This window comes from Panthera onca (genome assembly GCF_046562875.1).
Source record: "Panthera onca isolate mPanOnc1 chromosome Y unlocalized genomic scaffold, mPanOnc1 haplotype 2 h2.ChrY_unloc_6, whole genome shotgun sequence".
Taxonomy (NCBI): domain Eukaryota; kingdom Metazoa; phylum Chordata; class Mammalia; order Carnivora; family Felidae; genus Panthera; species Panthera onca.
In genome coordinates, this window is record NW_027675869.1 from 367,324 (window position 1) to 389,711 (window position 22,388).

Below are 22,388 nucleotides of genomic sequence, written 5' to 3' on the forward strand. Positions count from 1 at the left end.
ATTTGTTTCCCCAAAGCTGCACTAGCACATACTGATAGTACATATTAGAGTCAAAGTCCATATAAATTGGTTACTGAGTGTTACTTAACGTGAAGTTTACATACAAGCCAGAAAAAACAAAAAACAAAAAACAAAAAACTCTGGTATTGGGCTCCTGGGTGGCTCAGTTGGTTAGGCCTCCAACTTTTGATTTTGGATCAGGTCATGAGCTCATGGTTTCATGAGTTCAAGACCTGCATCAAGCTATGTGTTCACAGTATAGCGGCTGCTTGGGATTCTCTCTTTCTCTTCCCTCTCTGCCTTTTCCACACACACGCTGTCTGTGTCTCTCTAAAAGGAAATAAAAGTCTTCTAAAAAAAAAAAAACTTCTGGTCTCATTAATTTATAAGTGACAGGGAAATTGTCAAATGTTGTTTTACAGAGAAAACACAATTCCAGTATACTCTTTATACCGTGCTTAAAACTGTTAATTTTGAATTAATTATTGAATACAAAGTGTTCCTTGCTCTTGAATAAAATCAGTGTTCTGTCTTAGAAGGATACTGCATGAACAGTACAAAAGAGGCAGGGAGTGAAGACCAATGCAAGCTTGAAACAAATGATGAACGTGGGTAACACCACTGATGTGACTGGCCATATAATTTTATTTATGTTTGCTTGATTTGGGTGTTGTGATTCTTAGTTATTAGGCAATAATAGAGACACTCCTACTGAAATGAGCCCAGCTGGAAATAATGAATCACCCCAACTCACCTGTCACACGTTGGTAGCCATCTGTGCATCTGGCAATCTGTGGAAAATCCATATCTGCTAATTGAATGAGAAACACGTAATTTAAATCCTTTATCTTACATCGGACCACCATCTCCCTATTCCTGCCTTGGTACCTGCAAGAAGATTCTCTTTCATCTTCCCCTGGAGCATCGTCTACCAAATCTTGCTGGGAATATTTATCTTTCCATCTCCCTGGGAGCCCGATCTCCATCATCCTGCCTAGGAAGGACACCTTGGGACATCCTTCCAGAAAGCATCTTCTCCAGCATTTTGCCTAGGAATGCAACTCCCTAATCCTTCCTGGAATAGTGGTCCCCTACATCTTTCCTGGGACCTAAATTTCTGTCATCCTGCCTGGGAATGCCAACTCCATCATTCAGAGAGGAAGCAAGGCCTCCCTCATTCTGCTCTCAGCCACTGTTTCTCTCATTCTGCCTGGTAGCACAGTATCCATCACTCACGTTGAATGGCCTTGAAGGCCATTTCCACCATTTTTCCTGGGAGCAGCATTTTGGTTGTCATGTTTGCTGGCACTGTCTACGTCATCATCCTGGGAGCACTGTATCCTTCATCCTGCATGAATGTGAGGTATCCCTGATCCTCCTGGGAGGACAGTCTCCTTCATTCTGCTTTCCAGTGTGATCTCTGTCATACTTCCTGGGAGTACAACCTATGATATCTTGTATAGGGGATGAAGTCTCGCATACAGCCTGGTAGCCTGATTTCTTTCATCCTAATTGGGAGCTTCCTGTCCCTAGTCTTTTTTTTTTTTTTTTTTTTTGAATGCGATTTTTGTTGTTTTACCTTGGGGTGCCATCTCTGTCACCATGCCTGCAGCTATGATCTCTGTCTGTCATGTTGGAAGCGCCATGTACATCATAATGGTGGCGCGCATGGTATCTTCAACCTGCCTGAGATCACGTTATCCACCATTGCCTGGGGATATGAACTACCTCATCCTGCCTGAAATCACCATTTTGTCATCCTGTGTAGGAGTGCAAAATCTCTTATCCTGTGTGGCGGTGCATTCTCCAACATTCTTTCTGTGAGCTCATCCTTATTATCCTGCCTGAGAGCATGAAATCATTCATCGTACCTAAAAGTGCCTTGCCCTTCATTATACTTTGCAGTGTGATTTCCTTCAATTTTCCTGGGAGCACCATCTACCTTAGCCAGCCTCTGATCATGATCCACATCATTCTCCCCTGCATTGCTGTCTCTGCTGTACTGCCTCTGAGTGCTGTACCCTTCCTTCATCCTATCTGGGAGCACAATCTCCTTCAACCTGCCTGGGAAGTCAGTCGCTGACATCCTGCCTGGGAGTGCCTTCTATGTCATATTTGCTGGTATCATGTTCCCCATCATCCCGGCTTGGGATACAGTCTCCATCATCTTTCCATGGAGCACCATGTCTATACTCTGGTCTGGCAGCACAATATCTGACATCCTGCCTTCCTAGGAGTCCTGTATCCATCCTCCTGCCTCGAAGGGTCCTCTCCTTCATGATGCCTGGGAATGCAATCCCATAATCCTTCTTACAAGCACGATCTCTGTAATTCTGTCTGAAGGAATACCTCCAATTTATTATCTTGGAGAGCATTCTTGGTCGTCCTGAATGGGATCATTGTCTCCTTGATCCTTTTGGGAACAGATCTCCATCATCTTGCCTTGGAGCTCCCTCTTTCTAATCGTACCTAGTAGCATGTTCTCCTAATTCCCACCCTGGAGCACAGTCCACAATTCCTACCTGAAAGTGCCTTCTCCTTAATACTGACCAAGAGCAAGAAACCATCGTTTGCCTAGAAAGGCTGCCTCTGTCATCCTGCCAGGGAACACAGTCTCCACCAGCCTGCCTAGGAGCAGTTCTACCTCATTCTGCTTGAGATAGCAATGCCAGTCATAATTAAGAGCTCCAAATGCATCATCCTATCTGAAAGCAAGTTCTGAGACATACTGTCTGGAACACAATCCTTATCATCCTGCCCAGGAGCTCCATTTCAGTCGTCCTACCTGGTAACACAATACCTTTCATCTTGCCTCAAAGCGCCTTATGGTCGTTTACACTGCTAGAGCAATCATCCTCATACTGCCTGGGAGATCTGCCTCCATCATCCTGTCTGGGTGCCAGGGAGAAGGATGTGTTTCATCCTGACCTGGAGTTCTGTCTATGGTTCCTGCCTGGGAGTTCTTTTGTCATCCTTCCTTGGAGGTTTATCCCCACATCTTGCCTAGGAAGGTCATCTCTGACATCCTGCCAGGGAGCATCTTCTCCAGCATCTTGCCTGGGAGCACATCTGTCTCATTCTGCCTTGGTTGAATTTAGGATAATCTCTTTCTTCTTGCCCTGGGACATTTTCTTACAGCCCAGCCTGGAGCACGTATCCCTCACCCTTCCTGGGAGTGTGATCTCCATCATCTTGCCTCAGAATGCCAACTCTGTCATCCTTCCAGCGAACATTTCTGCCAACATCTTCCCTGGGAGCCTGTCTCCCTCATCGTGCCTGGAAGAAGAGTCGCCTCCATCTTTCCTGGGACCTCCAACTCTGTCATCCTGTCCAGGAGCGCCAAATATGTCATGCTGGCAGGAAGCTGAATCTCATTTGGAGCACCGTTTCTTTCATCTTGCCTTGTAGTGCAATATACTCATCCTGCTTGGAAGTCCTTATATGCCTTTTTGCCTGACAGCACCATATCCATCAATCTTCCTGGTTGTGTGGCCACGAGTGAGGGTAGTCACCTTCATCCTGTTTTTCGGCATGCTCTCTGTCTCCCTTCCTGGGAGCAAAGTGTACATCATCCTATTTATAGGATCATCTCCAACTTCCAGTCTGGGAGCCTCTTTTCAGTCATCCTACCTGAGAGCATGATTTCCTTTATCGTATTTTGGAGTGCCCTCTCCATCGTCTTTTTTTTTTTTTGGCGGGGGAGAGGCACATGATTTGTTTTGTTTTACCTGGGAGTGCCATCTCCACTAGCCTGCATGGGGCACGATCTCCATCCTTCAGGGTGGAAATGCCATTCTGTCATTGTGACAGGGTGTTTGGTCTCTGCATCCTGCCAGGGAACAGAATATCCATCAACAACTTGGGACACAAACTCCACCATTCTTCCTGAAAGTGCCCTTTTGCTACATGCATAGTAGAGCAATATCCCTTATCCTGTGTAGGAGCACCTTGTCCATCATCCTTTTTGTGAGTGTCATCCGCATAATCCTGCCTAGAGAAGCATATCCTTCATCCTACCTGAGAGAGCAGTGTCCTCATGATCCTGAGAGTGTGATTTCTTTCCACCTGCCTGGGAGTGCCTTCTACCTTTTCCTGCTTCAGAGCCCAATCTCTGTCATGCTCCCTTGGTGCACCATGTCCTTTATCTTGCCTGGTCATATGATCTCCTTCAACCTGCCTTGGTCTCAGTCATCAACATCCTGCCTAGGAGCACCTTTTAAGTCATCCTTCCTGGTATGCTGTTCCCTGTCATCCTGTCTCAGAACGCCATCTCCATCTGTTCCCAGGGATCACCGGTTGCCCCATCTCCTTCCCCTGTCTTGGACTCAGTCTCTGACATCCTGTGTGGGAGCACCTTCTACATCATCCCTCCTAGTATCCTTTTCTCCATCATGCTGCCACGGAATGCCATCTCCATCATCCTGCCATTAAGTCTGTATGCGTCCTACTGCCTTGGGAGCAGTATGCCTGTCATCCTGTCTTCCTAAAAGTGCTGAGTACGTCCTCCTTCTGGGAAAGGCCATATCCTTTATCATGCCATGGAAATCAATGTCCCTCTCATGATTGGAAGCATGTGTTCTGTCATTGTGGCCTGAGGAAGATCTCTGACATATGTTCTGGGAGAGTGATCTCAGTCTTTTTGCCTGGGAGAATATCATCTCTGTTCTCCTTTTGGAAATCTAACTCACGTCATTTTGTCTGGGAACATCATCATGGTCATCCTTTATGGGAGTATAAACTCCCAATCCGCACCATGCAGCACAGTCCAGTTCCTGCCGGAGAGTCACTTCGGTGTCATAGTGACTGGGAGTGATAAACGCTTGTCCTGCCTTGAAAGGCTGTATATGGCATCCGCTCAGGAAGCACTATCTCTGTCATCTCGCCTAGGAGAATTTCCCCCTCATCTTGCCTGTTATAGTGATTGTCTTTCACATGCCTGGGGATTCCAGTCCATCATCCCGCCTAGAAGCATGTTCTCTGACATGCTTCCTGGAACATGGTCTCTTTCATCCTTCCTGGGATCACTGTTTCAGTAATTCTCCCTGGTAGCACAATATCACTCAACCTGTCTTGGAACAAACACCTTATGGTCTCTTACCCTGGTAGAGTAATCGTCGTTGTCCTGCCTGTGACCAATGTTACCATCACAGTGCCTAGGAAGACCACCTCTGTCATCCTGCCAGAGATCATGTTCTCCACCACCTTGCCTGGGAGCACATCTCTCTCATCCTGCCTGGACGTGTGATCCCCTTCGTCTTGCCTGGCACCCCCATCTCTGTCATCAGGTCTGGTAGCACCAACTCTGTCATCCTGGTAGGAAACACAACCTATCCGTTTCTTCCTTGGAGAGGTGTTTCTCTCATCATGCCTGGGAGTGCATTATCCCTTATCCTGGCTTGGATAAGGGATATTTTCTGTCCTTTTGTCTGGGAGCTCCATTACCATCATCCTCACTGGGAGCACCTTCTTTGTCATCCTTCTGGGGGTGACAAATTCATCATCCTCCCTGTGTGTGTGGTCCCTCTGATCCTCCTGGGAGGGCAGTCTCCACCATCCTGCTTTCCAGCGTGTTCTCTGTCACACTGCCTTGGAGCACGATGTACGTTATCCTGTTTACAGGAAGATCTCTGACATCCAGTCTGGGAGTGTTATTTTGATCATAATACCTCGAAGTGAGACTTCCTTAATCCTACATGGGAGCGTCTCCTCCATAAGTCTTTTGGGAATGTGATATGTGTTGTTGTATCTTGCAGTTCCATCCCCATCACCCTGGATTTGGACACCAACTCCGCCTGACAGGTTGGAAGTGCCATCTCCATCATCCTGGCAAGGTGCCAGGTATCCGCATTCTGCCAGGGAACATGATATCCAACGTTGCCTGGGGACAATAACTCCATCATCCTGCCCAGGAACACAATTTTGTCATCCTTCCTTAGAGCTCACTATCCCTTTTCCTGTGTTGGAGCGCTTTCTTCATCATCCTGGCTGGCAGCACAATTTCATTCACTCTACTTCAGGGTGCTGTGTCTTCCATCATGCTTGGCTGGATGATTTCCTTAGAGCTGCTTGGAGGGCAGTCTACCATATCCTTCCTTGGAGCAGGCTCTTCATCATGCTCTCTTGGTCTGCTGTGTCTGTTGTGCTTCCTGGGAGCACAGTATGCTTCAGCCTACCTCCGAGCAAAACCTCTGTCAACCTTCCTGGGAACCAAGCATCCGATGTCCTGCCTCGGGTGCATTTCACCTCACCTTTACTGCTATCGTGTTCCCCACCACACTGACTTTGAACACTGCCCCATCATCTTGCCATGGACCAGGATCTCCATCCTCCTCCTCCCTGGGAGCATTATCTCCTTCAACATGCCTGGGCCACCTTCTCTTTCATCATACCTGGGAGATTTGTGTCATTTACCTTGCCAAGGAGTGCAATCCTCATCCTCCTTTGGAGCACAGAATCCATCCTTCCTGGGAGCATGATCTCCTTCAATTGGCCTGGGAACCCAGTCTCTGATCTCCTGCCTGCCTGGGCGTGCCCCCTACATCATTCTCCTGATATCATATTTGCCATCACCCTGCCTTGGAAAACCATCTCCATCATTTTAGCATGGAGCGCCATCTCGGTACACCTGCCTGGCAGTACTGTATCTGTCATCACGCCTGCCTGGGAGTGCTTTGTATGTCCTCCTGCCTGGAGGCTTGATGTTACTCATCCTGCTGTAAGTACTGCCTCGGTCCTCCTGACTGGAAGACGCATCTCCTTCAGGATGCCTGAGAACACAGTCTCTCTCATCACGTCCAGTAGCACAGTCTCTGCTGTTCTGACGAGAGGAAGATCTCTGACAAATGCCTGAGAGAGCCATCTCAGTCTTCCTTCCTGGGATAGTCATGTCCATTCTACTTTAGGGAAGGTGATTTCCAATATCTTGACTGGGAGTGCCCTCTTTTCATCCCGACTCGCAGCATGAATTCCTAGTTTCCTTTCTGGAGTGCAGTCGATGCTTCTTACCTGAGAGGACTTTCTCCCTCATACTGACTGGGGTGAAGAAACCATCACACTGCCTAGAAAGGCTGTGTTGTTATCCTGCCAGCAAGCACTATCTTTGTCATCCTGCTAGGAGGGTTTCTACCTCCTCCTGCCTCGGGGAACGATGGCCTTCTTCATGCTTTGGAGCACCAGCTGCTTCATCCTGCCTGGAAACAAGTTCTCAAGCATACTGCCTGGAACATGATGTAAGCGACCCTGCCTTGGAAACGCCATTTCAGCCATCCTACCTACCTGGTAGTGAAATATCCCTCATTTTCCTCAGAGCACCTTACAGTCATTCAAGCTGTTAGAACAATCATCCTCATCCTGCCTGGGAGCACCATCTCCTACACCCTACTTCAGTGCCTGGGATATTGCTCTTTTAATCCTCCCTTTGTGTGCCATCTACGAATCCTACCTGGAAGTGCGTATCTGTAATTCCTCCTAGTAGTGAAATCTCCATATCATGTCACAGAAAGCCATGTCCGTTATCCTTCCAGGGAGCATCTTTTCCAACATCTTCCCTAGGAGCGTGTATCCCTCATCCTGCCTTGAGTGGATAACTCCACTTTATCTTGCCTGTGACTGCCATCTTAATCACCCTACCTGGCAGCACCATATCTGTCATCCTGGCAGGAGGCACCATCCCTCTTCTTTTCCTTGGAGAAAATCTTCTCTTATCATGCCTTTTAGCACAATACCCCTCATCCTGCCTTGGAGGGTATTTTCTGTCATTTTGCCTGGGAATGCGGCATCCTTCATCTTGCATGAGTATGTGATCTTGATCTTCCTGCCGTGCAGACTCCTTCTTCCTGCCACGCTGTGTGGGCTCTATCACCCTTCCTGGAAGCATGATCTACATCAGTCCGTTGAGACGATTTTTGACATCCGGCCTGGGAGTGTGACTTCAGGCAATCCTATCTGAGAGCGTCATGTACTTCATCCTACCTGGGAGCATCCTGACCCACCATTCTTTTTGGGAATGCAATTTCTGTTGTTTTACCTTGGAGGGACTTTTCCTTCATCTTTCCTGGTGACACGATCTCCATCTCTCAGGTTGGAGGAGTCATTTCTGTCATCGTGGTGGGGAGCATGGTATCTGAATCCTGTTCAGGACCATGATATCCACCATTTCCTGGGGTCACAACCTCTGCCACCCGACCTCCAAGTGTCGTTTTTTGGCATCCTGCCTAGGAGCGCAATATCCCTTATCCTCTGTGGGAATGCCTTTACCGTCCTGTATCCTGCATGTGCAGTCTCTGTTACCCTGCCTGGGAGCATATCATTCATCCTACTTGAAAGCGCTGTGTCCTTCATTTTTCCTGGGTGGGTGATTGCCTCCTACCTGCCTGGGAGTGCCATCTAACTTAGTTTGTCAGAGTGTGAACCTATCGTGTTCCCTTAGTGTGCCATGTCTGTCCTGTTGTCTGGGAACACCACGTACCTCCTCCTGTCTAAGAATATGATTTCCTTCAACCAGCCTGGGAATTCTGCTTTTGACATTCTGACTGTGAGAGCCTTCTATGTCATCCTTCCTGTTATCATAGTCCCTGTAATTCTATCTTGGAACGACTTCTCCATGAACATGCCATGGAGGACCATCTCAGTAACCCGACCTGGAAGCACTGTATCTGTCATCCTGTATGCCTAGAAATCATTTGTACGTCATCCTTCCTCCATGGGTGATCTCTCATCCTCCTTCAAAGTGCCCTCTCCTTCTGCCTGCCTGGATTGGTGATCTCCTTCCTCGTGCCTGGGATTGCAACCTCCCTCATCATGCCTGGGAGCACAATCTTGTCATTCTGCCTCAGGGAAGATTTCCAACGTAGTTCCTGGGCATGGATCTCAGTGTCCCTGTAGGGAAAGTCATTTCTCTTATCCTTTTGGGAAATTGACTTCCATTATTTTGCCTGGTAGTGCCCTCTTTGTCATCCCATCTGGGAGCAGAATCTCCTACTTCCTGTTGTGTAACACACTATGATTCCTGCCTGAAAGTCCCTACTCCATCATACTTACTGGGAGTGCAAAACCATCTCCATACCTAGAAACACTGTCTCTGTCCTCTTTACGGGGGCACCAATCCATGTCTTCTTGCCTGGGAGCATTCTCCTTCTTCCTGCCTGGGAGAAATATGACCAGTCATCATGCTTAGGAGCACCAACAATCATCGTGCCTGGTAGTAATTCTCCGATGTACTGTATGTAACACAATCTCCATCAACCTTCCTGGGAGTGCTGTTGTGGCCACCCTACCTGGTAGCATAAAATCCCTAATCATGCCTCAGAGTGTCTTGTGGTCATTGATCCTGGTAGAGCAATCACCATCATCCTGCCTGGGAACACCATCAGCCACTTCTTGCCTCTGTACCTGGGACAATGATCTCTCATCCTGCCATGGAGAGTCATCTACGAATCCTGCATGGGGGTGCTTATTCGTCCTTCCAGAAAATGCAGTCTCCACCATCCTGCCTCAGATTGCCGTCTGCATCATCCCACCAGAGGGCATCTTCCCCAACACCTTGCCTGGGAACACGTCTCCTTGATCTTGCCTGGAAGAATGGTCCCCTTCATCTTGCAAGGAACCGCCAACTCTGTCATTCTGCCCAGGAGGACCAAATCCTTTTCATCCTGGCAGAAACCACCATCTCCCGCGTTCTACCTTAGGGCACCATTTCTCTCATCTTGCCTGGCAGTGCAATGTCCCTCATCCTGCTTCAGAGGTCTTTATCGACATTTCGCCCTGGGAGAGCCATATCTGTCATCCTGCCTGGGTGGATGGTCTCCTTCTCCCTCTTGACCTGAAGGAGTTCAGTGTCCTTCATCATGCCTTATAGCATGATCTGTCATCCTGTCTGGAAGCATGCTCTTCATCCTGTTCAGATGACGATCCCCAACATCCACCATGGAACTGTGTTTTTTGTCATCCTTCCTAGGAGTGCTATTTCTTTCATCTACTTGGGAGCATCCTCTCCCTCATACTTTGTGGGAACATGTTTTCTGTTCTTTTACCTGGGAGTGCTTACTGGGGCATGACCTCCATCCTTCAGGGTAGGAGCTCAAGCTCCGTCATTGTGGTGGGGAGCATGGCATCTGCGTACTGAATGGGAACACGATATCCACTCTTACCTAGGGACACAAACCCCATCATCCTGTCTGAAAGTGCCATTCTGTTATTTTGCCTAGGAGCGCAATGTCACTCCACAAATGGGCCATTTCTCCACCATCCTTTTTGAGATTTAGTCTCCATCATCCCTTCTGAGAGCAAGGTATCATTCACCCTACCTGAGAGCTACAAGTTCTTCATTAGGCCTGGGAGTCCTATTTCCTTCAAACTGACTAGGAGCACTGACTATCTTCTCCTGTCAGTTGTGAACTCCATCATGCTCCCTTGGTGTGTCGTTTCTTTCATACTTCCCAGAAGCCCTATGTCCTGCTTTCTGCCTGGGACCATCATCTCCTTCAACCTGTTGGGGGAACTCAGTCTCGAAATCCTGCCTGGGAACTCCTTCAACGTCTCCATTTCTGGTATCGTGTTACATGTCACCCTGCCTTGGAACACCATATTCATCAACCTGGCCATTAGGTGCCGTCTCGGGTTTACTCCCTGGGAGCACTATATCCACCGTTTTGCCTGGTGAGGAGTATTGTGGAGGTCCCCCTGCCTGGAGGCCTTATTTCTTCCATCGTCCGTGGAAGTGCTGGCTCTGTCTTCCTGCCTGTAAGGGGGATTTGTTTCTTGATGCCTTGAAATGCACTTTCCCTCAACATGCCTGGGAGCGTGATCTCTGTCATTCTACCTAGAAGAGGATCTCCAACATATTAATTGGCAGAGCAATCCTGGTCTTCATGCCTGGGAGCATTTTCTCCTTTTGGGAATGTGATTTCCATCATTTTGCCTGTGAGCACCCACTTTGGCACCCTGACCGGGATCATGATCTCCTACTTCCCACCTTGGAGTGAAGACTACAACTCTTGCCTGACAGTGCCTTCTGCCTCATACTGTCAGGGAGAAAGAAATTGTCATCATGACTAGAAAGGCCACCTCTATCATCCTGCCAGGGGGCACTATCTCTTTCATCTGGCTTAGGAGTGCTGCTCCCTTGTCCTGCCTGGGAGAGTGATGTCCTTCATCCTATTTTGGAACTACAGGGTAATCCGGCGTGGAAACGAGGTATGAGACATACTGTCTGGAACATGATCTCTGTCAACCTGTCTGGCAGCGTTTTCCTCATACTACCTGATAGCACCATATCTCACATCCTGCCACGGAGTGACATATAGTCATTTACCCTTGTGGAGCAATCATGGTAATCCAGCCTCAGAGCACAATCACTAGCATCCTGCCTAGGAAGTCTGTATCAGTCATTTTACCTGGGAGCATCTTTTCCAGAATCTTACCTGTGAGTGTTGTCTCCCTCATCTTGCCTGGAAGTATGGCCCTCCTCCTCTTGCCTGGAACCACCATCTCTGTCGTTCTGCCTGGGAGTGCCAACTGCTTCCTCTTGGCAGGATGAATAATCTCCCTTATTCTGCCTTGGAGCACCATTTCTGTCCTCCTGTCTGGTAATGCAATATCAGCCATCCTGCCTTGGAAGGCCGAATCTGTTAATTTGCCTGGAAGCATTATTGTCATCCTCATGCCTGGGAGTGCCTACTTTGTCAGTCTCTTTGTAGCCCTGTTTCCATCATCCTGCCTGGGGGCATGGTCTCCTTGATCCACTTGGGCAAGTAGTCTCCTTAATCCTGCTTTACAGCATGATATCCGTCACCCTGCCTAGGAGTGTGATAAACGTTATCCTGTTTAGAGCATGAACTCCAAAAGCCAGCCTGGGACAGTGGTTTTGGTCATCTTATTTCAGAGCATGATTTCCTTCATCCTATTTGGGAGTGTCCTCTCCATCACGCTTTATGGTAAAGTGATTTCTTTTGTTTTACCTGGGAATGCTCTCCATCACTTTGCTTGGCGGCATCATCTCCGTCCTTCAGGGGGGAAGCAATATCTCCATCTTTGTGGCAGGAAGCATTGTAAAGGCAGCCTGCCAGTGAACACGATATGCACCATTGCCTGGGGACACAAACTACATCATCCTACTTCAAAGAGCCATTCTTTTATGTTGCCAAGGAGTCCAATATCCCTTATCCTGTGTAGGAGCACCTGCTCTGTCATCCTTCCTTCTAGAGCAGTCACTGTCATCCTTTCTAGGACCACAATACCTTTCATCCTACCTGAGAGCGCTGTGTCCTTCATTATGCCTGTGAGTGTATTTTATTCCGCTTTCCTGGGAACACCACCTGATTTATCTTGCCTTGGAATGAGATCTCCATCATGCTTCAGTGGTGTGCGGGATCTGCTGAACTGCCTGCGAGCGCTATGTCCTTCATGTTTCTTGGGAGCATGTTCTCCTTCACCTGCCTTGGAACTCGGTCTCTGACTCATGCCTTGTAGTGTCTTCTCCATCATTCTTCCTGGTATCATGTTCCCTGTCCTCCTGCCATGGAACACCATCCCTACCACTTTGCCATGGAGAGCACCTCAGTCTTCCAGCTTGGCAGCACAATATCGGTCTTCCTGCATGCCTATGAATGCTCTGTGCAATCTCCTGCCTAGAGGGCCACCTCTTTCATGATGCCTGGGAATGCAATCCCCATCATCCTATATGTGAGCGTGATCTCCTTCACTCGGCCTAGAGGAAGATCTTCGACTTATCCTTGGAGAGCAATCGTGTTCTTCCCGCATGGGATCATCACCTCTATTCACCTTCTGGGAACGTGATTTCCATAATTTGTTCTGGGGCAACCTCTTTGTCACTCTGCCTGATAATACGATCCCCTACTTCTTGCCCTGGGGCACAGTCTAGGATTCCTTGCTGAGATTGCTTTCTTTGCCATCCTGACTGCGAGCAAGAAAAAAAAAATGTCATTCTGCCTAGAAAGGCTGTCTCTGTCATCCTGTCAGGGAACACAGTGTCCATCATCCTGCCTAGGAGCCATTCTCACTCTCCTTTCTGCCTGGGAGAGTGATGTACTTCATCATAGTTAGCAGCACCAACTGCATCACCCTCCCTGGAAGCAAGTTCGTAGACACACTGTCTGGAACATGATCCTCATTATCCTGCCTGAAAATGTTTCATTCATCCTGAGAGATGACCCTTCTTTGTAGCACAATATCCCTCATCTTGCCTCAGAGCACCTTACAGTCATTTACCCCGTCAGAACAATCATCATCATCATCATCATCATCATCATCATCATCATCATCATCATCATCATCATCTTTTCTGGACAGCCACCTCCACCATCCTGTTTCGGTGACTGGGAGAAGAATCTCTTTCATCTTGCCCTCAAGCACCTTCTCTGAATACTGCCTGGGAGCACTTATTTGTCTTCTTCCTGGGAGCATGATCTCCATCATCCTGCCTAGGAAGGCAGTGTCTGTCATCCTGCCAGGGAGCATGTTCTACAACATCTTGATTGGGTGCTCATCTCCCTCAATCCTGCCTGGAAGAGTGGTCTCCTTCGCCTTTCCTTTGGCTGGCTTCTCCATCACACTACCTCAGTGCCTGGGAGAATGGTCTCTTTTACCCTGTCCTGGGGCATGGTGTACCAAACCCTCCTGCGAGTGGTTATCTATCTTCCTTCCTGGAACCACCGTGTCCAACATCCTGCCTCAGAAGACCATCTCCTTCATCCTGCCAGGGAGGATATTCTCCAACATCTTGCCTAAGAGAGCACCACTCTTATCCTGCCTGTAAGAGTCATTACCTTCATCTTGCCACGGACCCGCCATCTTTGTCATTATGCCCAAGGGCGCCAACTCCAGCATCCTAGAAGATCTCACTTGTTTCTCCCATCCTGCCTGGTATTAAAATATTCCTCATCCCTGTGAGGGCCTTATCTTTCATTTTCCCCAAGAGCACCATATTAATAATCTTGCCTGGGTGCATGGTCTCCCTGTTCCTCCTGACCTGAAGGAGGGAAGTCTCCTTCATCCTGCTTTGCGGAGTGATCTCTGTGATTCCGTTGTGAGCATGATCTATGTCATCCTGTTTCATGGACGATCTCCACTATCCAGCCTCAGAACATGTTTTTAGCCATCCTACCTAAGAGTGTTATTTCCTTCATTCAACTTTGGAGCATATTCTCCATAATCTTTTTTGGGAACGTTATTTGTATTGTTTTACCTGGATTTCCATCTCCTTCAGCCTGCAGGGGACATGAGCTCCGTCCTTCAGGATGGAAGCGCCATCTTCACCATCATGGCAGGGAGCATGGTGTCCACATCCTGCCTGGGAACATTATATGCACCATACCCTGGGTACACAGACTCCATCATCCCGGAAAGGGCCGTTCTCTTGCCTAGTAGCACAATATGGCTTATCCTGTGTCAGAGCACCTTCTCTGTCTTCCTTTTTGCAAGTGCAGTTTCCATCATCCTGCCTGAGACCATGATATCCTTCCTCCTACCCAAGAACACCATGTCTTCTATTATACCTGGGAATGTGATTTCCTTCCACCCACCTTCAAATGCCATCTACGTTAGCTCCTCTAGGAGCACAATCTTCATCATGCTTTCTTGGTGTGCTGTGTCTGTTTTACTTCCAGGGAGCACCGTGTCCCTCATCCTGCCTGGTTACATGACCTCCCTCAAGCTACCTGGATACTAAGTCTCCAACTTCCTGCCTCGGAAAGTGTTTTCTTCATCCTTCCTGCTATCATTTTTCCTGTCCTCCTGTTTGGACCTTGTCTCCCTCATCTTCCTTTGGAGCACCATTGGTGTCTTTTTGCCTGGAAGTACTTAGCCATCCTCCTGCCTGCCATGGAGTGCTGTGTCCATCCTCCTGTGTGGAGTTCCAATCTCTGTAAATCTTCCTTGGGAGTTCCATCTCCTTCCTGCAGTCTGGAAGGGACATTTTCATCATAATACCCAGGAACACAAGCCCCCTCATCATGCCAGGGAATACAATCTTTCACATTTGCCATGTATAGAATGTCCAATTCCCCCCCCCCCCCCCCCGGGATATCACTCTCTCCCTTCCTGTCTGGGAGTGTAATCTCTGATCTCCTTTCGGGAAGGTTATTTACATCATTTTACTGGGAGCACCCTTTCCATCATTCTGTCTGCGATCATGATCTCCATCTGCCGGCCTTGGAGGCTCTTCTACAATTCCAGCGTGTGAACACATTCTCTGTCATACTGACTGGGACCAAGAAACCATATTCTGTTTTGAAAGGCCATGGATATCATCTTCCCAAGGAGCACCATCTCTATATCATGCTGCCTACAAGTGCATCCCTCTCTCATGCCTGGAAGAGGGATCTCCTTCATCATACCTGAGAGAGACATCTCCATCATCCTGACAGGAAGCATGTTCTCCAACCTATTGTCGGGAACATGATTTGCATCAGCCCACCTGGGAGCAATGTATTTGTCATCCTATCTGGTAATGCAGTAACCCTCTTCCCGCCTCAAATGCCTTACTGTCATTTACCCCAGTAGAGCCATCATTGTCTTCTTGCCTGAGATCCTGTTTCCATCTGAGATCCATCAGATCCTGAGATGCTGTCTCAGTGCCTGCAAGAAATTTCCCTTTTATCTTGCCATGGAGTGCTCTGTATGAATCCTCCTGGGAGCACTTGTCCGTCATCCTCCCTGAGAACATATATCCATCATCTTGACTAGGAAGACCATCTCCATTATCCTGAAAAGGAGCGTCTTCTTCAGAATCTTGCCTGGGGGCATGTCTCCCTCATTCTCCCTGGAAGAGTGGTCCCCATCATCTTGCCTGGGAGCACCAATCCATCATCGTAGCAGGAAACATAATATCCTTCGTTCTTTTTATTATTATTATTATTATTTTTAATTTACATCCAAATTAGTTAGCATGTGGTACAACAATGATTTCAGTACTAGATTCCTTAGTGCCCCTTTACCCATTTAGCTCACCCGCCCTACAACCCCTCCAGTAATCCTCAGTTGGTTCTCCATATTTATGAGTCTCTTATGATTTGTCCCCCCATGTTTTTATATTATTTTTGTTTCCCTTATCTGGTGTTCACCTGTTTTGTCTCTTAAAGTCATCCTATGCGTGAATTCATATGACTTTTGTCTTTCTGTGACAAATTTCACTTAGCATAATGCCGTCCAATCCCATCCACATAGTTGCAAATGGCAAGATTTCATTCGTTTTGATAGCCGAGTAATACTCCATTGTGTGTGTATGTATGTAAGTATGTATGTATGTACGTATGTATGTATGTATGTATGTATGTATGTATGTATACATATATATATACACACACACATATATATAGATAAGTATGTGTATATGTATATCTATATCTATATATATCTATATATCTGTATATATCTATATCTATATATCTATATATCTATATCTATATCTATATCTACATCTACATCTACATCTACATCTACATCTACATCTACATCTACATCTACATCTACATCTATATCTATATCTATATCTATATCTACATCTACCTCTACCTCTATCTCTATCTCTATCTCTATCTCTATCTCTATCTCTATCTCTATCTCTATCTCTATCTCTTTCTCTATCTCTATCTCTATCTCTATCTCTATCTCTATCTCTATCTCTATCTCTATCTCTATCTCTATCTATCTCTATCTCTATCTCTATCTCTATCTATCTCTATCTCTATCTCTATCTCTATCTCTATCTCTATCTCTATCTCTATCTCTATCTCTATCTCTATCTCTATCTCTATATCTAATCTTTTTTATCCATTCATCCATTAATGAATAGTTGAGCTCTTTCCTTACTTTAGCTACTGTTCATAGTGCTGCTATAAACATTGGGATTCATGTGTCCCTTCGAAACAGCACCCCTGTATCCTTTGGATAAATGCCTACTAGTGCAATTGCTGGGTCATAGGGTAGTTCTATTTCTTTTTCTTAGGAACCTCCATACTGTTTTCCAGAATGGTTGCACCAGCTTGAATTCCCACCAACAATACAAAAGAGATCCTCTTTCTGTGCATCCTCACCAACATCTGTTGTTGCTTGAGTTGTTAATGTTAGCTATTCTGACAGGTGTAAGGTGGTATATCATTGTGGTTTTGATTTGTATTTCCCTGATGATGAGTGAAGTTGAGCATTTTTTCATTTGTCCGTTGGCCATCTGGATGTCTTCTTTAGAGAAGTGTCTATTCATGTCTTTTGCCCATTTCCTCACTGGATTATTTGTTTTATGCATGTTGAGTTTGATAAGTTCTTATAGATTTTGGATACTAATATTTCTCTGATATGTTGCTTGCAAATGTCTTCTCCCATTCTGTCAGTTGCCTTTTAGTTTTGCCGATTGTTTCCTTTGCTGTGCAGAAGGTTTTTTTCTTTGTTTCTTTTTTGTTTGTTTGTTTCTGTTTTTGTTTTTTACATGGTCCTATTAGTTCATTTTTGCTTTTGTTCCCCTTGCCTCTAGAAATATGTTGAGTAAGAAGTTGCTGCAGCCAAGATCAAAGATGTTTTTTCCTGCTTTCTCCCTGAAAACCTCCCTCATTCTTACTTGGTGCATCATTTCCCTCATCCTGCATTGTAGAGCAAAATCCCTCCTGCTGGTTTGGAGAGGCTTATCTGTCACTTTGTCTGGGAGAGCCATTGCCACCTTCTCGCCTGAGAACACCTTCTTTGTCATCCTCCTGGGAGTGCCATATCCATTATCATGCCTGGGTGCATGGTCTCCATACTCCTGCTGGGAGGGTAGCCTCCTTCACCCTGCTCTGTAGCATGGTCTCTATCATCCTGCCTGAGAGAATTACCTAAGCCTTCCTGTTTAGAGGATGATCACTCATATTAAGACTGAGAGTGTGGTTTTGGTCATTCTACCTGGGAGTGCAATTTCCTTCATTCAAATTGGGAGCATCCTCTCCATCATCCTTTTTGGAAATGAGATTTACCTTGTTTTCCTTGGAGTTCCATATCCATCACCCTGGTTGTGGTCACCATCTCTGCCCCACTGGTTGGAAGCAACATTTATGGCTTCATGGCAGGGAATGGGCTAACTACCTCCTGCCGGTAATACTATGTCCATCATTGCATGGGGACACAGATTCCATACTCCTGCTTGAAAATGCCATATTGTCATCCTGCTTTGCAGGATAAGTGACAATTTATCCTGAGGAGTTATACTTGTAATGTGCTGTGAATTCAGTATGTATTATCACATTGCTGATGCATGTGGGTATACTGGATGAGAAATAACTTTCAGTATAGGTGAAGAAGGCATTCCGTTTCTTTAATCTCCTACACAATCATGCATCGCTTTGATTGTAGTTTTAGTGAAATGTCATTTATTTCTAGATTTAAAAAATGGGTTAGTGGGCATGGGATTTGCAAAGGCACAATATAGAAATGATGTTTGCGACCTGACGGACTTAGATCTTTCCCCGACAAGTATTCCTTGTCCTATGTGGGAGTGCTCCTCCGTCATCATTCCTTTGAGCAGCAGTCGTCATCTTCCTTCATGGGAGGACATATTGTTTCTACATGAGAGCACCATGTCTTTCATTTTTCCTGAGAGTATGACCTCCTTCAAGCTTCCTTGGAGCGTGGTCTACCTAATCTTGCCCCAGAGCATGATCTCCATTATGCTCCCTTGGCATCCCATGTCTGTCATACTGCTGGGGAGCACAGCATCTTTCAGCATGCCTAGGGGCATTATCTCCTTAAACCTGCCTGGGAATCTCAGTTTCTAAATTCCTGCCTACGAGAACCTTGTACATCATCCTTCTGCCATCGTGTCCCCCATCATTCTGCCTTGGAATACCGTCTCCATAATGTTGATATGGAGCACTCTCCCCATGTCCTCCTTCCTTAGAGCACCTTATCCTTCATCATGCCTGCCTAGGAGTGCTGTATACATCATTTATCCTGGGACCTCACTTTTTGTCATCGTTTCTGGAACCATGATCTACTACTTTCCACCCTGGGGTGTATTTGGCTGTCATTCACCCTTGACAATGTGGAGTGCTATTATTATCAGGGCTTTATTAGGGTAAGATACAATTAAAATTAATTTTCTTAGGTATCCATAATACAATTGTTTTATGAAGTGGCGTTTTGTCTTTAGCAATTGAGATTTTTTATGTTTATGATCTTCGTGTGTTTTTTTTTTTATGTCCCTAAATTTGGATTCACATCACCTGACTTCAGTTTATCGTGAGGATCTATACTTGTAATGTGCTGTGAATTCAGTACGTATTATCACATTGCTGATGCATGTGGGTTTACTGCATGAGAAATAACTTTCAGTATAGGTGAAGAAGGCATTCCTTTTCTTTAAACTCGTACACAATCATGCATTGGACTGATTGTAATTTTAGTGAAATGCCATTTATTTCTAGATTCAAAAAATGGGTTAGTGGGCATGGGATTTGCATAGCCACAATATAGAAATGACGTTTGCGACCTGAAGAACTTAGACCTTTCCCCGAGTCAGGATGAGAGAGGTGACACTCTCAGGCAAAACAACAGAAAAAAGCATCATAGACAGAATGATCCCAAGTAAGATGAAGGAAACCGTGCTCCCATGATGGATGTAAGAGATCATTCTCTAAACGGGATGACAGAAATCGTCCTCCCACACAGGGGGACAGAGATCATGTGCAAAGCAGGATGAAGAAAATAGTCCTCTCAGGATGATCAGGGAGACCATGGACACAGTAGGATGACAGATACGTTGCTCCCAGGAGGATGACAAAGAAGGTGCTCCCAGGCATGATGATTACAATGGCACTCCCAAGCAAAATCACAGAAAAGACCCTGCAGGACACGATGAGGGATATTGGGCTACCAGGCAGGATGAGAAAAACGGTGTTCCAAGGCAGAGCAAGGGAGATCATGCTTCCTGTAAACGTGATGGTGTTTGCATTCCAGACACGATGACAGAGATGGTTGTCCCAGTAAAGAGGAAGGGGACTACTCTTCCAGGCAGGATGAGGGAAATGTACTCCCAGGGAAATTCTGGAGAAGTTTCTCCCTTGAAGAACAATGGAGACAGCCTTCTGAGACAGGGTGATGTACATCATGCTCCCAGAAGTGTGACAGACAAGCACTGCCAGACATGTTTGGTCAATGAGGGGTACTGTGCCTCCAGGTGGGATGAATAAAGGACAGTTCTGGGCAGGATGATGATGACCATATTCTACACAGGATATCTGAGAACTCACTTCCTTACAGAATGGTGCAGTTGGCCCTCCTAAGCATGACGAAGGACATTGTTCTCCCAGGCCATATGAGGAAGAATCACTCCTAGGCAGGATTATGGAGACTGTGCTCCCTGGCAGGATGACAGAGATGACCTTTCTATGCAGAATCATGATGCCCCACTCCCAGTAAGTATGACAGAGAGACGCTCTCAGGCAGGAATTGTAGACTTCACTCCAGCACAGAAATTAGGAGATCATGCACCCTGAAAAGATGACAAAGCAGGAGCTCCCAGGGGGGAAAAATGATGGGAATCAGGTTCGTGAAGAGGGAATGGAGATGATGCAGGAACACCTAGATAGCTCTCCAAGGCAGTAAATCCAAGATCTTCCTCTAGACACAATTACAGAGATTGTGCTGTCAGGCAGGATGACAGGCATAACAACCAAGGGAGCATGATGGAAATCGCTCTCCAAGACAAGATAAGGTAAACGGCACACCCAAGCAAGTTGAAGGTAATCACACTCCCAGTTATAATGAAGTGCGCAGCACTCTCAAGTATGATGAATGATATCCTGTTCTCAAGAAGGGTAACAGAGATGCGCTAGCAGGAAGGATGACGGAGAAGGCACTCCCACACAGGATAAGAGATATTGCTCTCCTGGCCAAGATGACAAAACGGTGCTTCCCAGGAGGATGATGGAGTTCATGACTCCAGACGATGGTGGATGTCATGTTCCTATGAGTGATGTGAACACCACGCTCTCAATCAGGATGACAGAGATGGCTTTTCCAACCTGAAGGACAGAGATATTATTCTCAGTCATGGTAATGGAGATGGCATTTCCAGTTAAAACAAAAGAAATAGTTTTTCCAAATGGATGTTGGAGAGGACACTCTCCAGAAGGATTAAAGAAATCGCGCTTCCATGTAGGATGTCTGAAATAAAGCTCTCAAGTTATCAGTAAAAAAAAAAAAAATCATGCTCAGAACAGGATAACGTAGATCTTTCTCCAAATCAGGATGAATGAGACTTCCACCCCAGATGGATTAGCGAGATCATGCATCCTGGCAGGATGATGGAGACATTGCTCCAAGAAGAAAGACAAAGAAGGTAGTCCCAGACATGAGGACCACAATGGCCCTCCCAGGAAAAATGATGGATTAGGCCCTCTAAGGTAGGAATATGATACTGCACAAGTATGGTGGATGACATAAATGGTGCTCCATGGGAGAAAAAGGGAGATCATGCATTCTGCAAGGGCGAAGGAGTTGGCACTCTCAAGCAGGATGACAGAAATGGCACTCCCATGTAAGATGAAGGGGACCATTCGTCCAGGCAGGATGAGGGAGATGCACTCCCAGGCAAGGTATGGAGAAAATGCTCCTTGGCGGGATGAAAGAGATGAGCTTACCTTCACAGGATGCAGGGTAGTACCCACCCAGGAAGGATGACAGTTACGTCCTCCCATTTGGATGACAAAGAATGCACTCACAGGCAGGGTAATGGCAAGGAGGATGGAGATAGCACTTCCAGGGTGGATGACATAGATCATACCTCCAGATAGGAGGATGGACACAGGTTTCCTAGGCAGGCAGGAGGATAGATATTGTGCGCCCAGGGGAAAAAAAAAAGATAGAGACAATGATCCAAGGTAAGATGATAGAGATAGTGTTCCAAGACAGGAGGATGGGGAAAATGATAACAGGAAATGTGACATAGAAGGCACTCTGAGAAAGGATGTCATACACTGGGTATCCAGGTAGGTTGAAGGATATTGTGCATCCAGGCATGATGAGAGACATGGCCTTCCCTGGACGTACGATAGACATGATACACCACAAGAGCATGATGGAGATCGTGCTCTGAGATGAGATAATTGAGAAGGCACTCCCAGTCTGTTTGAAGGTAATCACACATTCAGGTACAATGAAGGGCGGGACACTCTCAAGTAGGGTGAGTAATATCATGCTTCAAGACATGATGACTGAGACTGTGCTTGCAAAAAAGATGAAGCGGAGGCTTTCCCACGCAAGATAAGGCATATTGTGCTCCTAGACAGGTTGACGTAAGAGCACTTTTATTCAGGAAGATGGAGTTCATGTCCCCAGGTGATGGTGGATATAGTATAACCAGCAACTATGTGGCTTCCACGCTCCCTGCTACAATGACAGATGGT

At 46.5% G+C, this 22,388-nt stretch overlaps 1 protein-coding gene across 1 annotated transcript in view; it reads right to left on the reverse strand.

The window, feature by feature from the left end:
* LOC145715279 (coiled-coil domain-containing protein 71L-like) overlaps positions 1 to 5,175 on the reverse strand; it is a 39,878-nt gene extending 34,703 nt beyond the window's left edge. The window contains exon 1 of the mRNA XM_081794940.1: positions 5,143 to 5,175. Coding sequence (XP_081651066.1) covers positions 5,143 to 5,175 — 33 coding nt within the window. The remainder of the gene's footprint in view (positions 1 to 5,142) is intronic.
* Between the last annotated feature and the right edge of the window lie 17,213 nt (positions 5,176 to 22,388).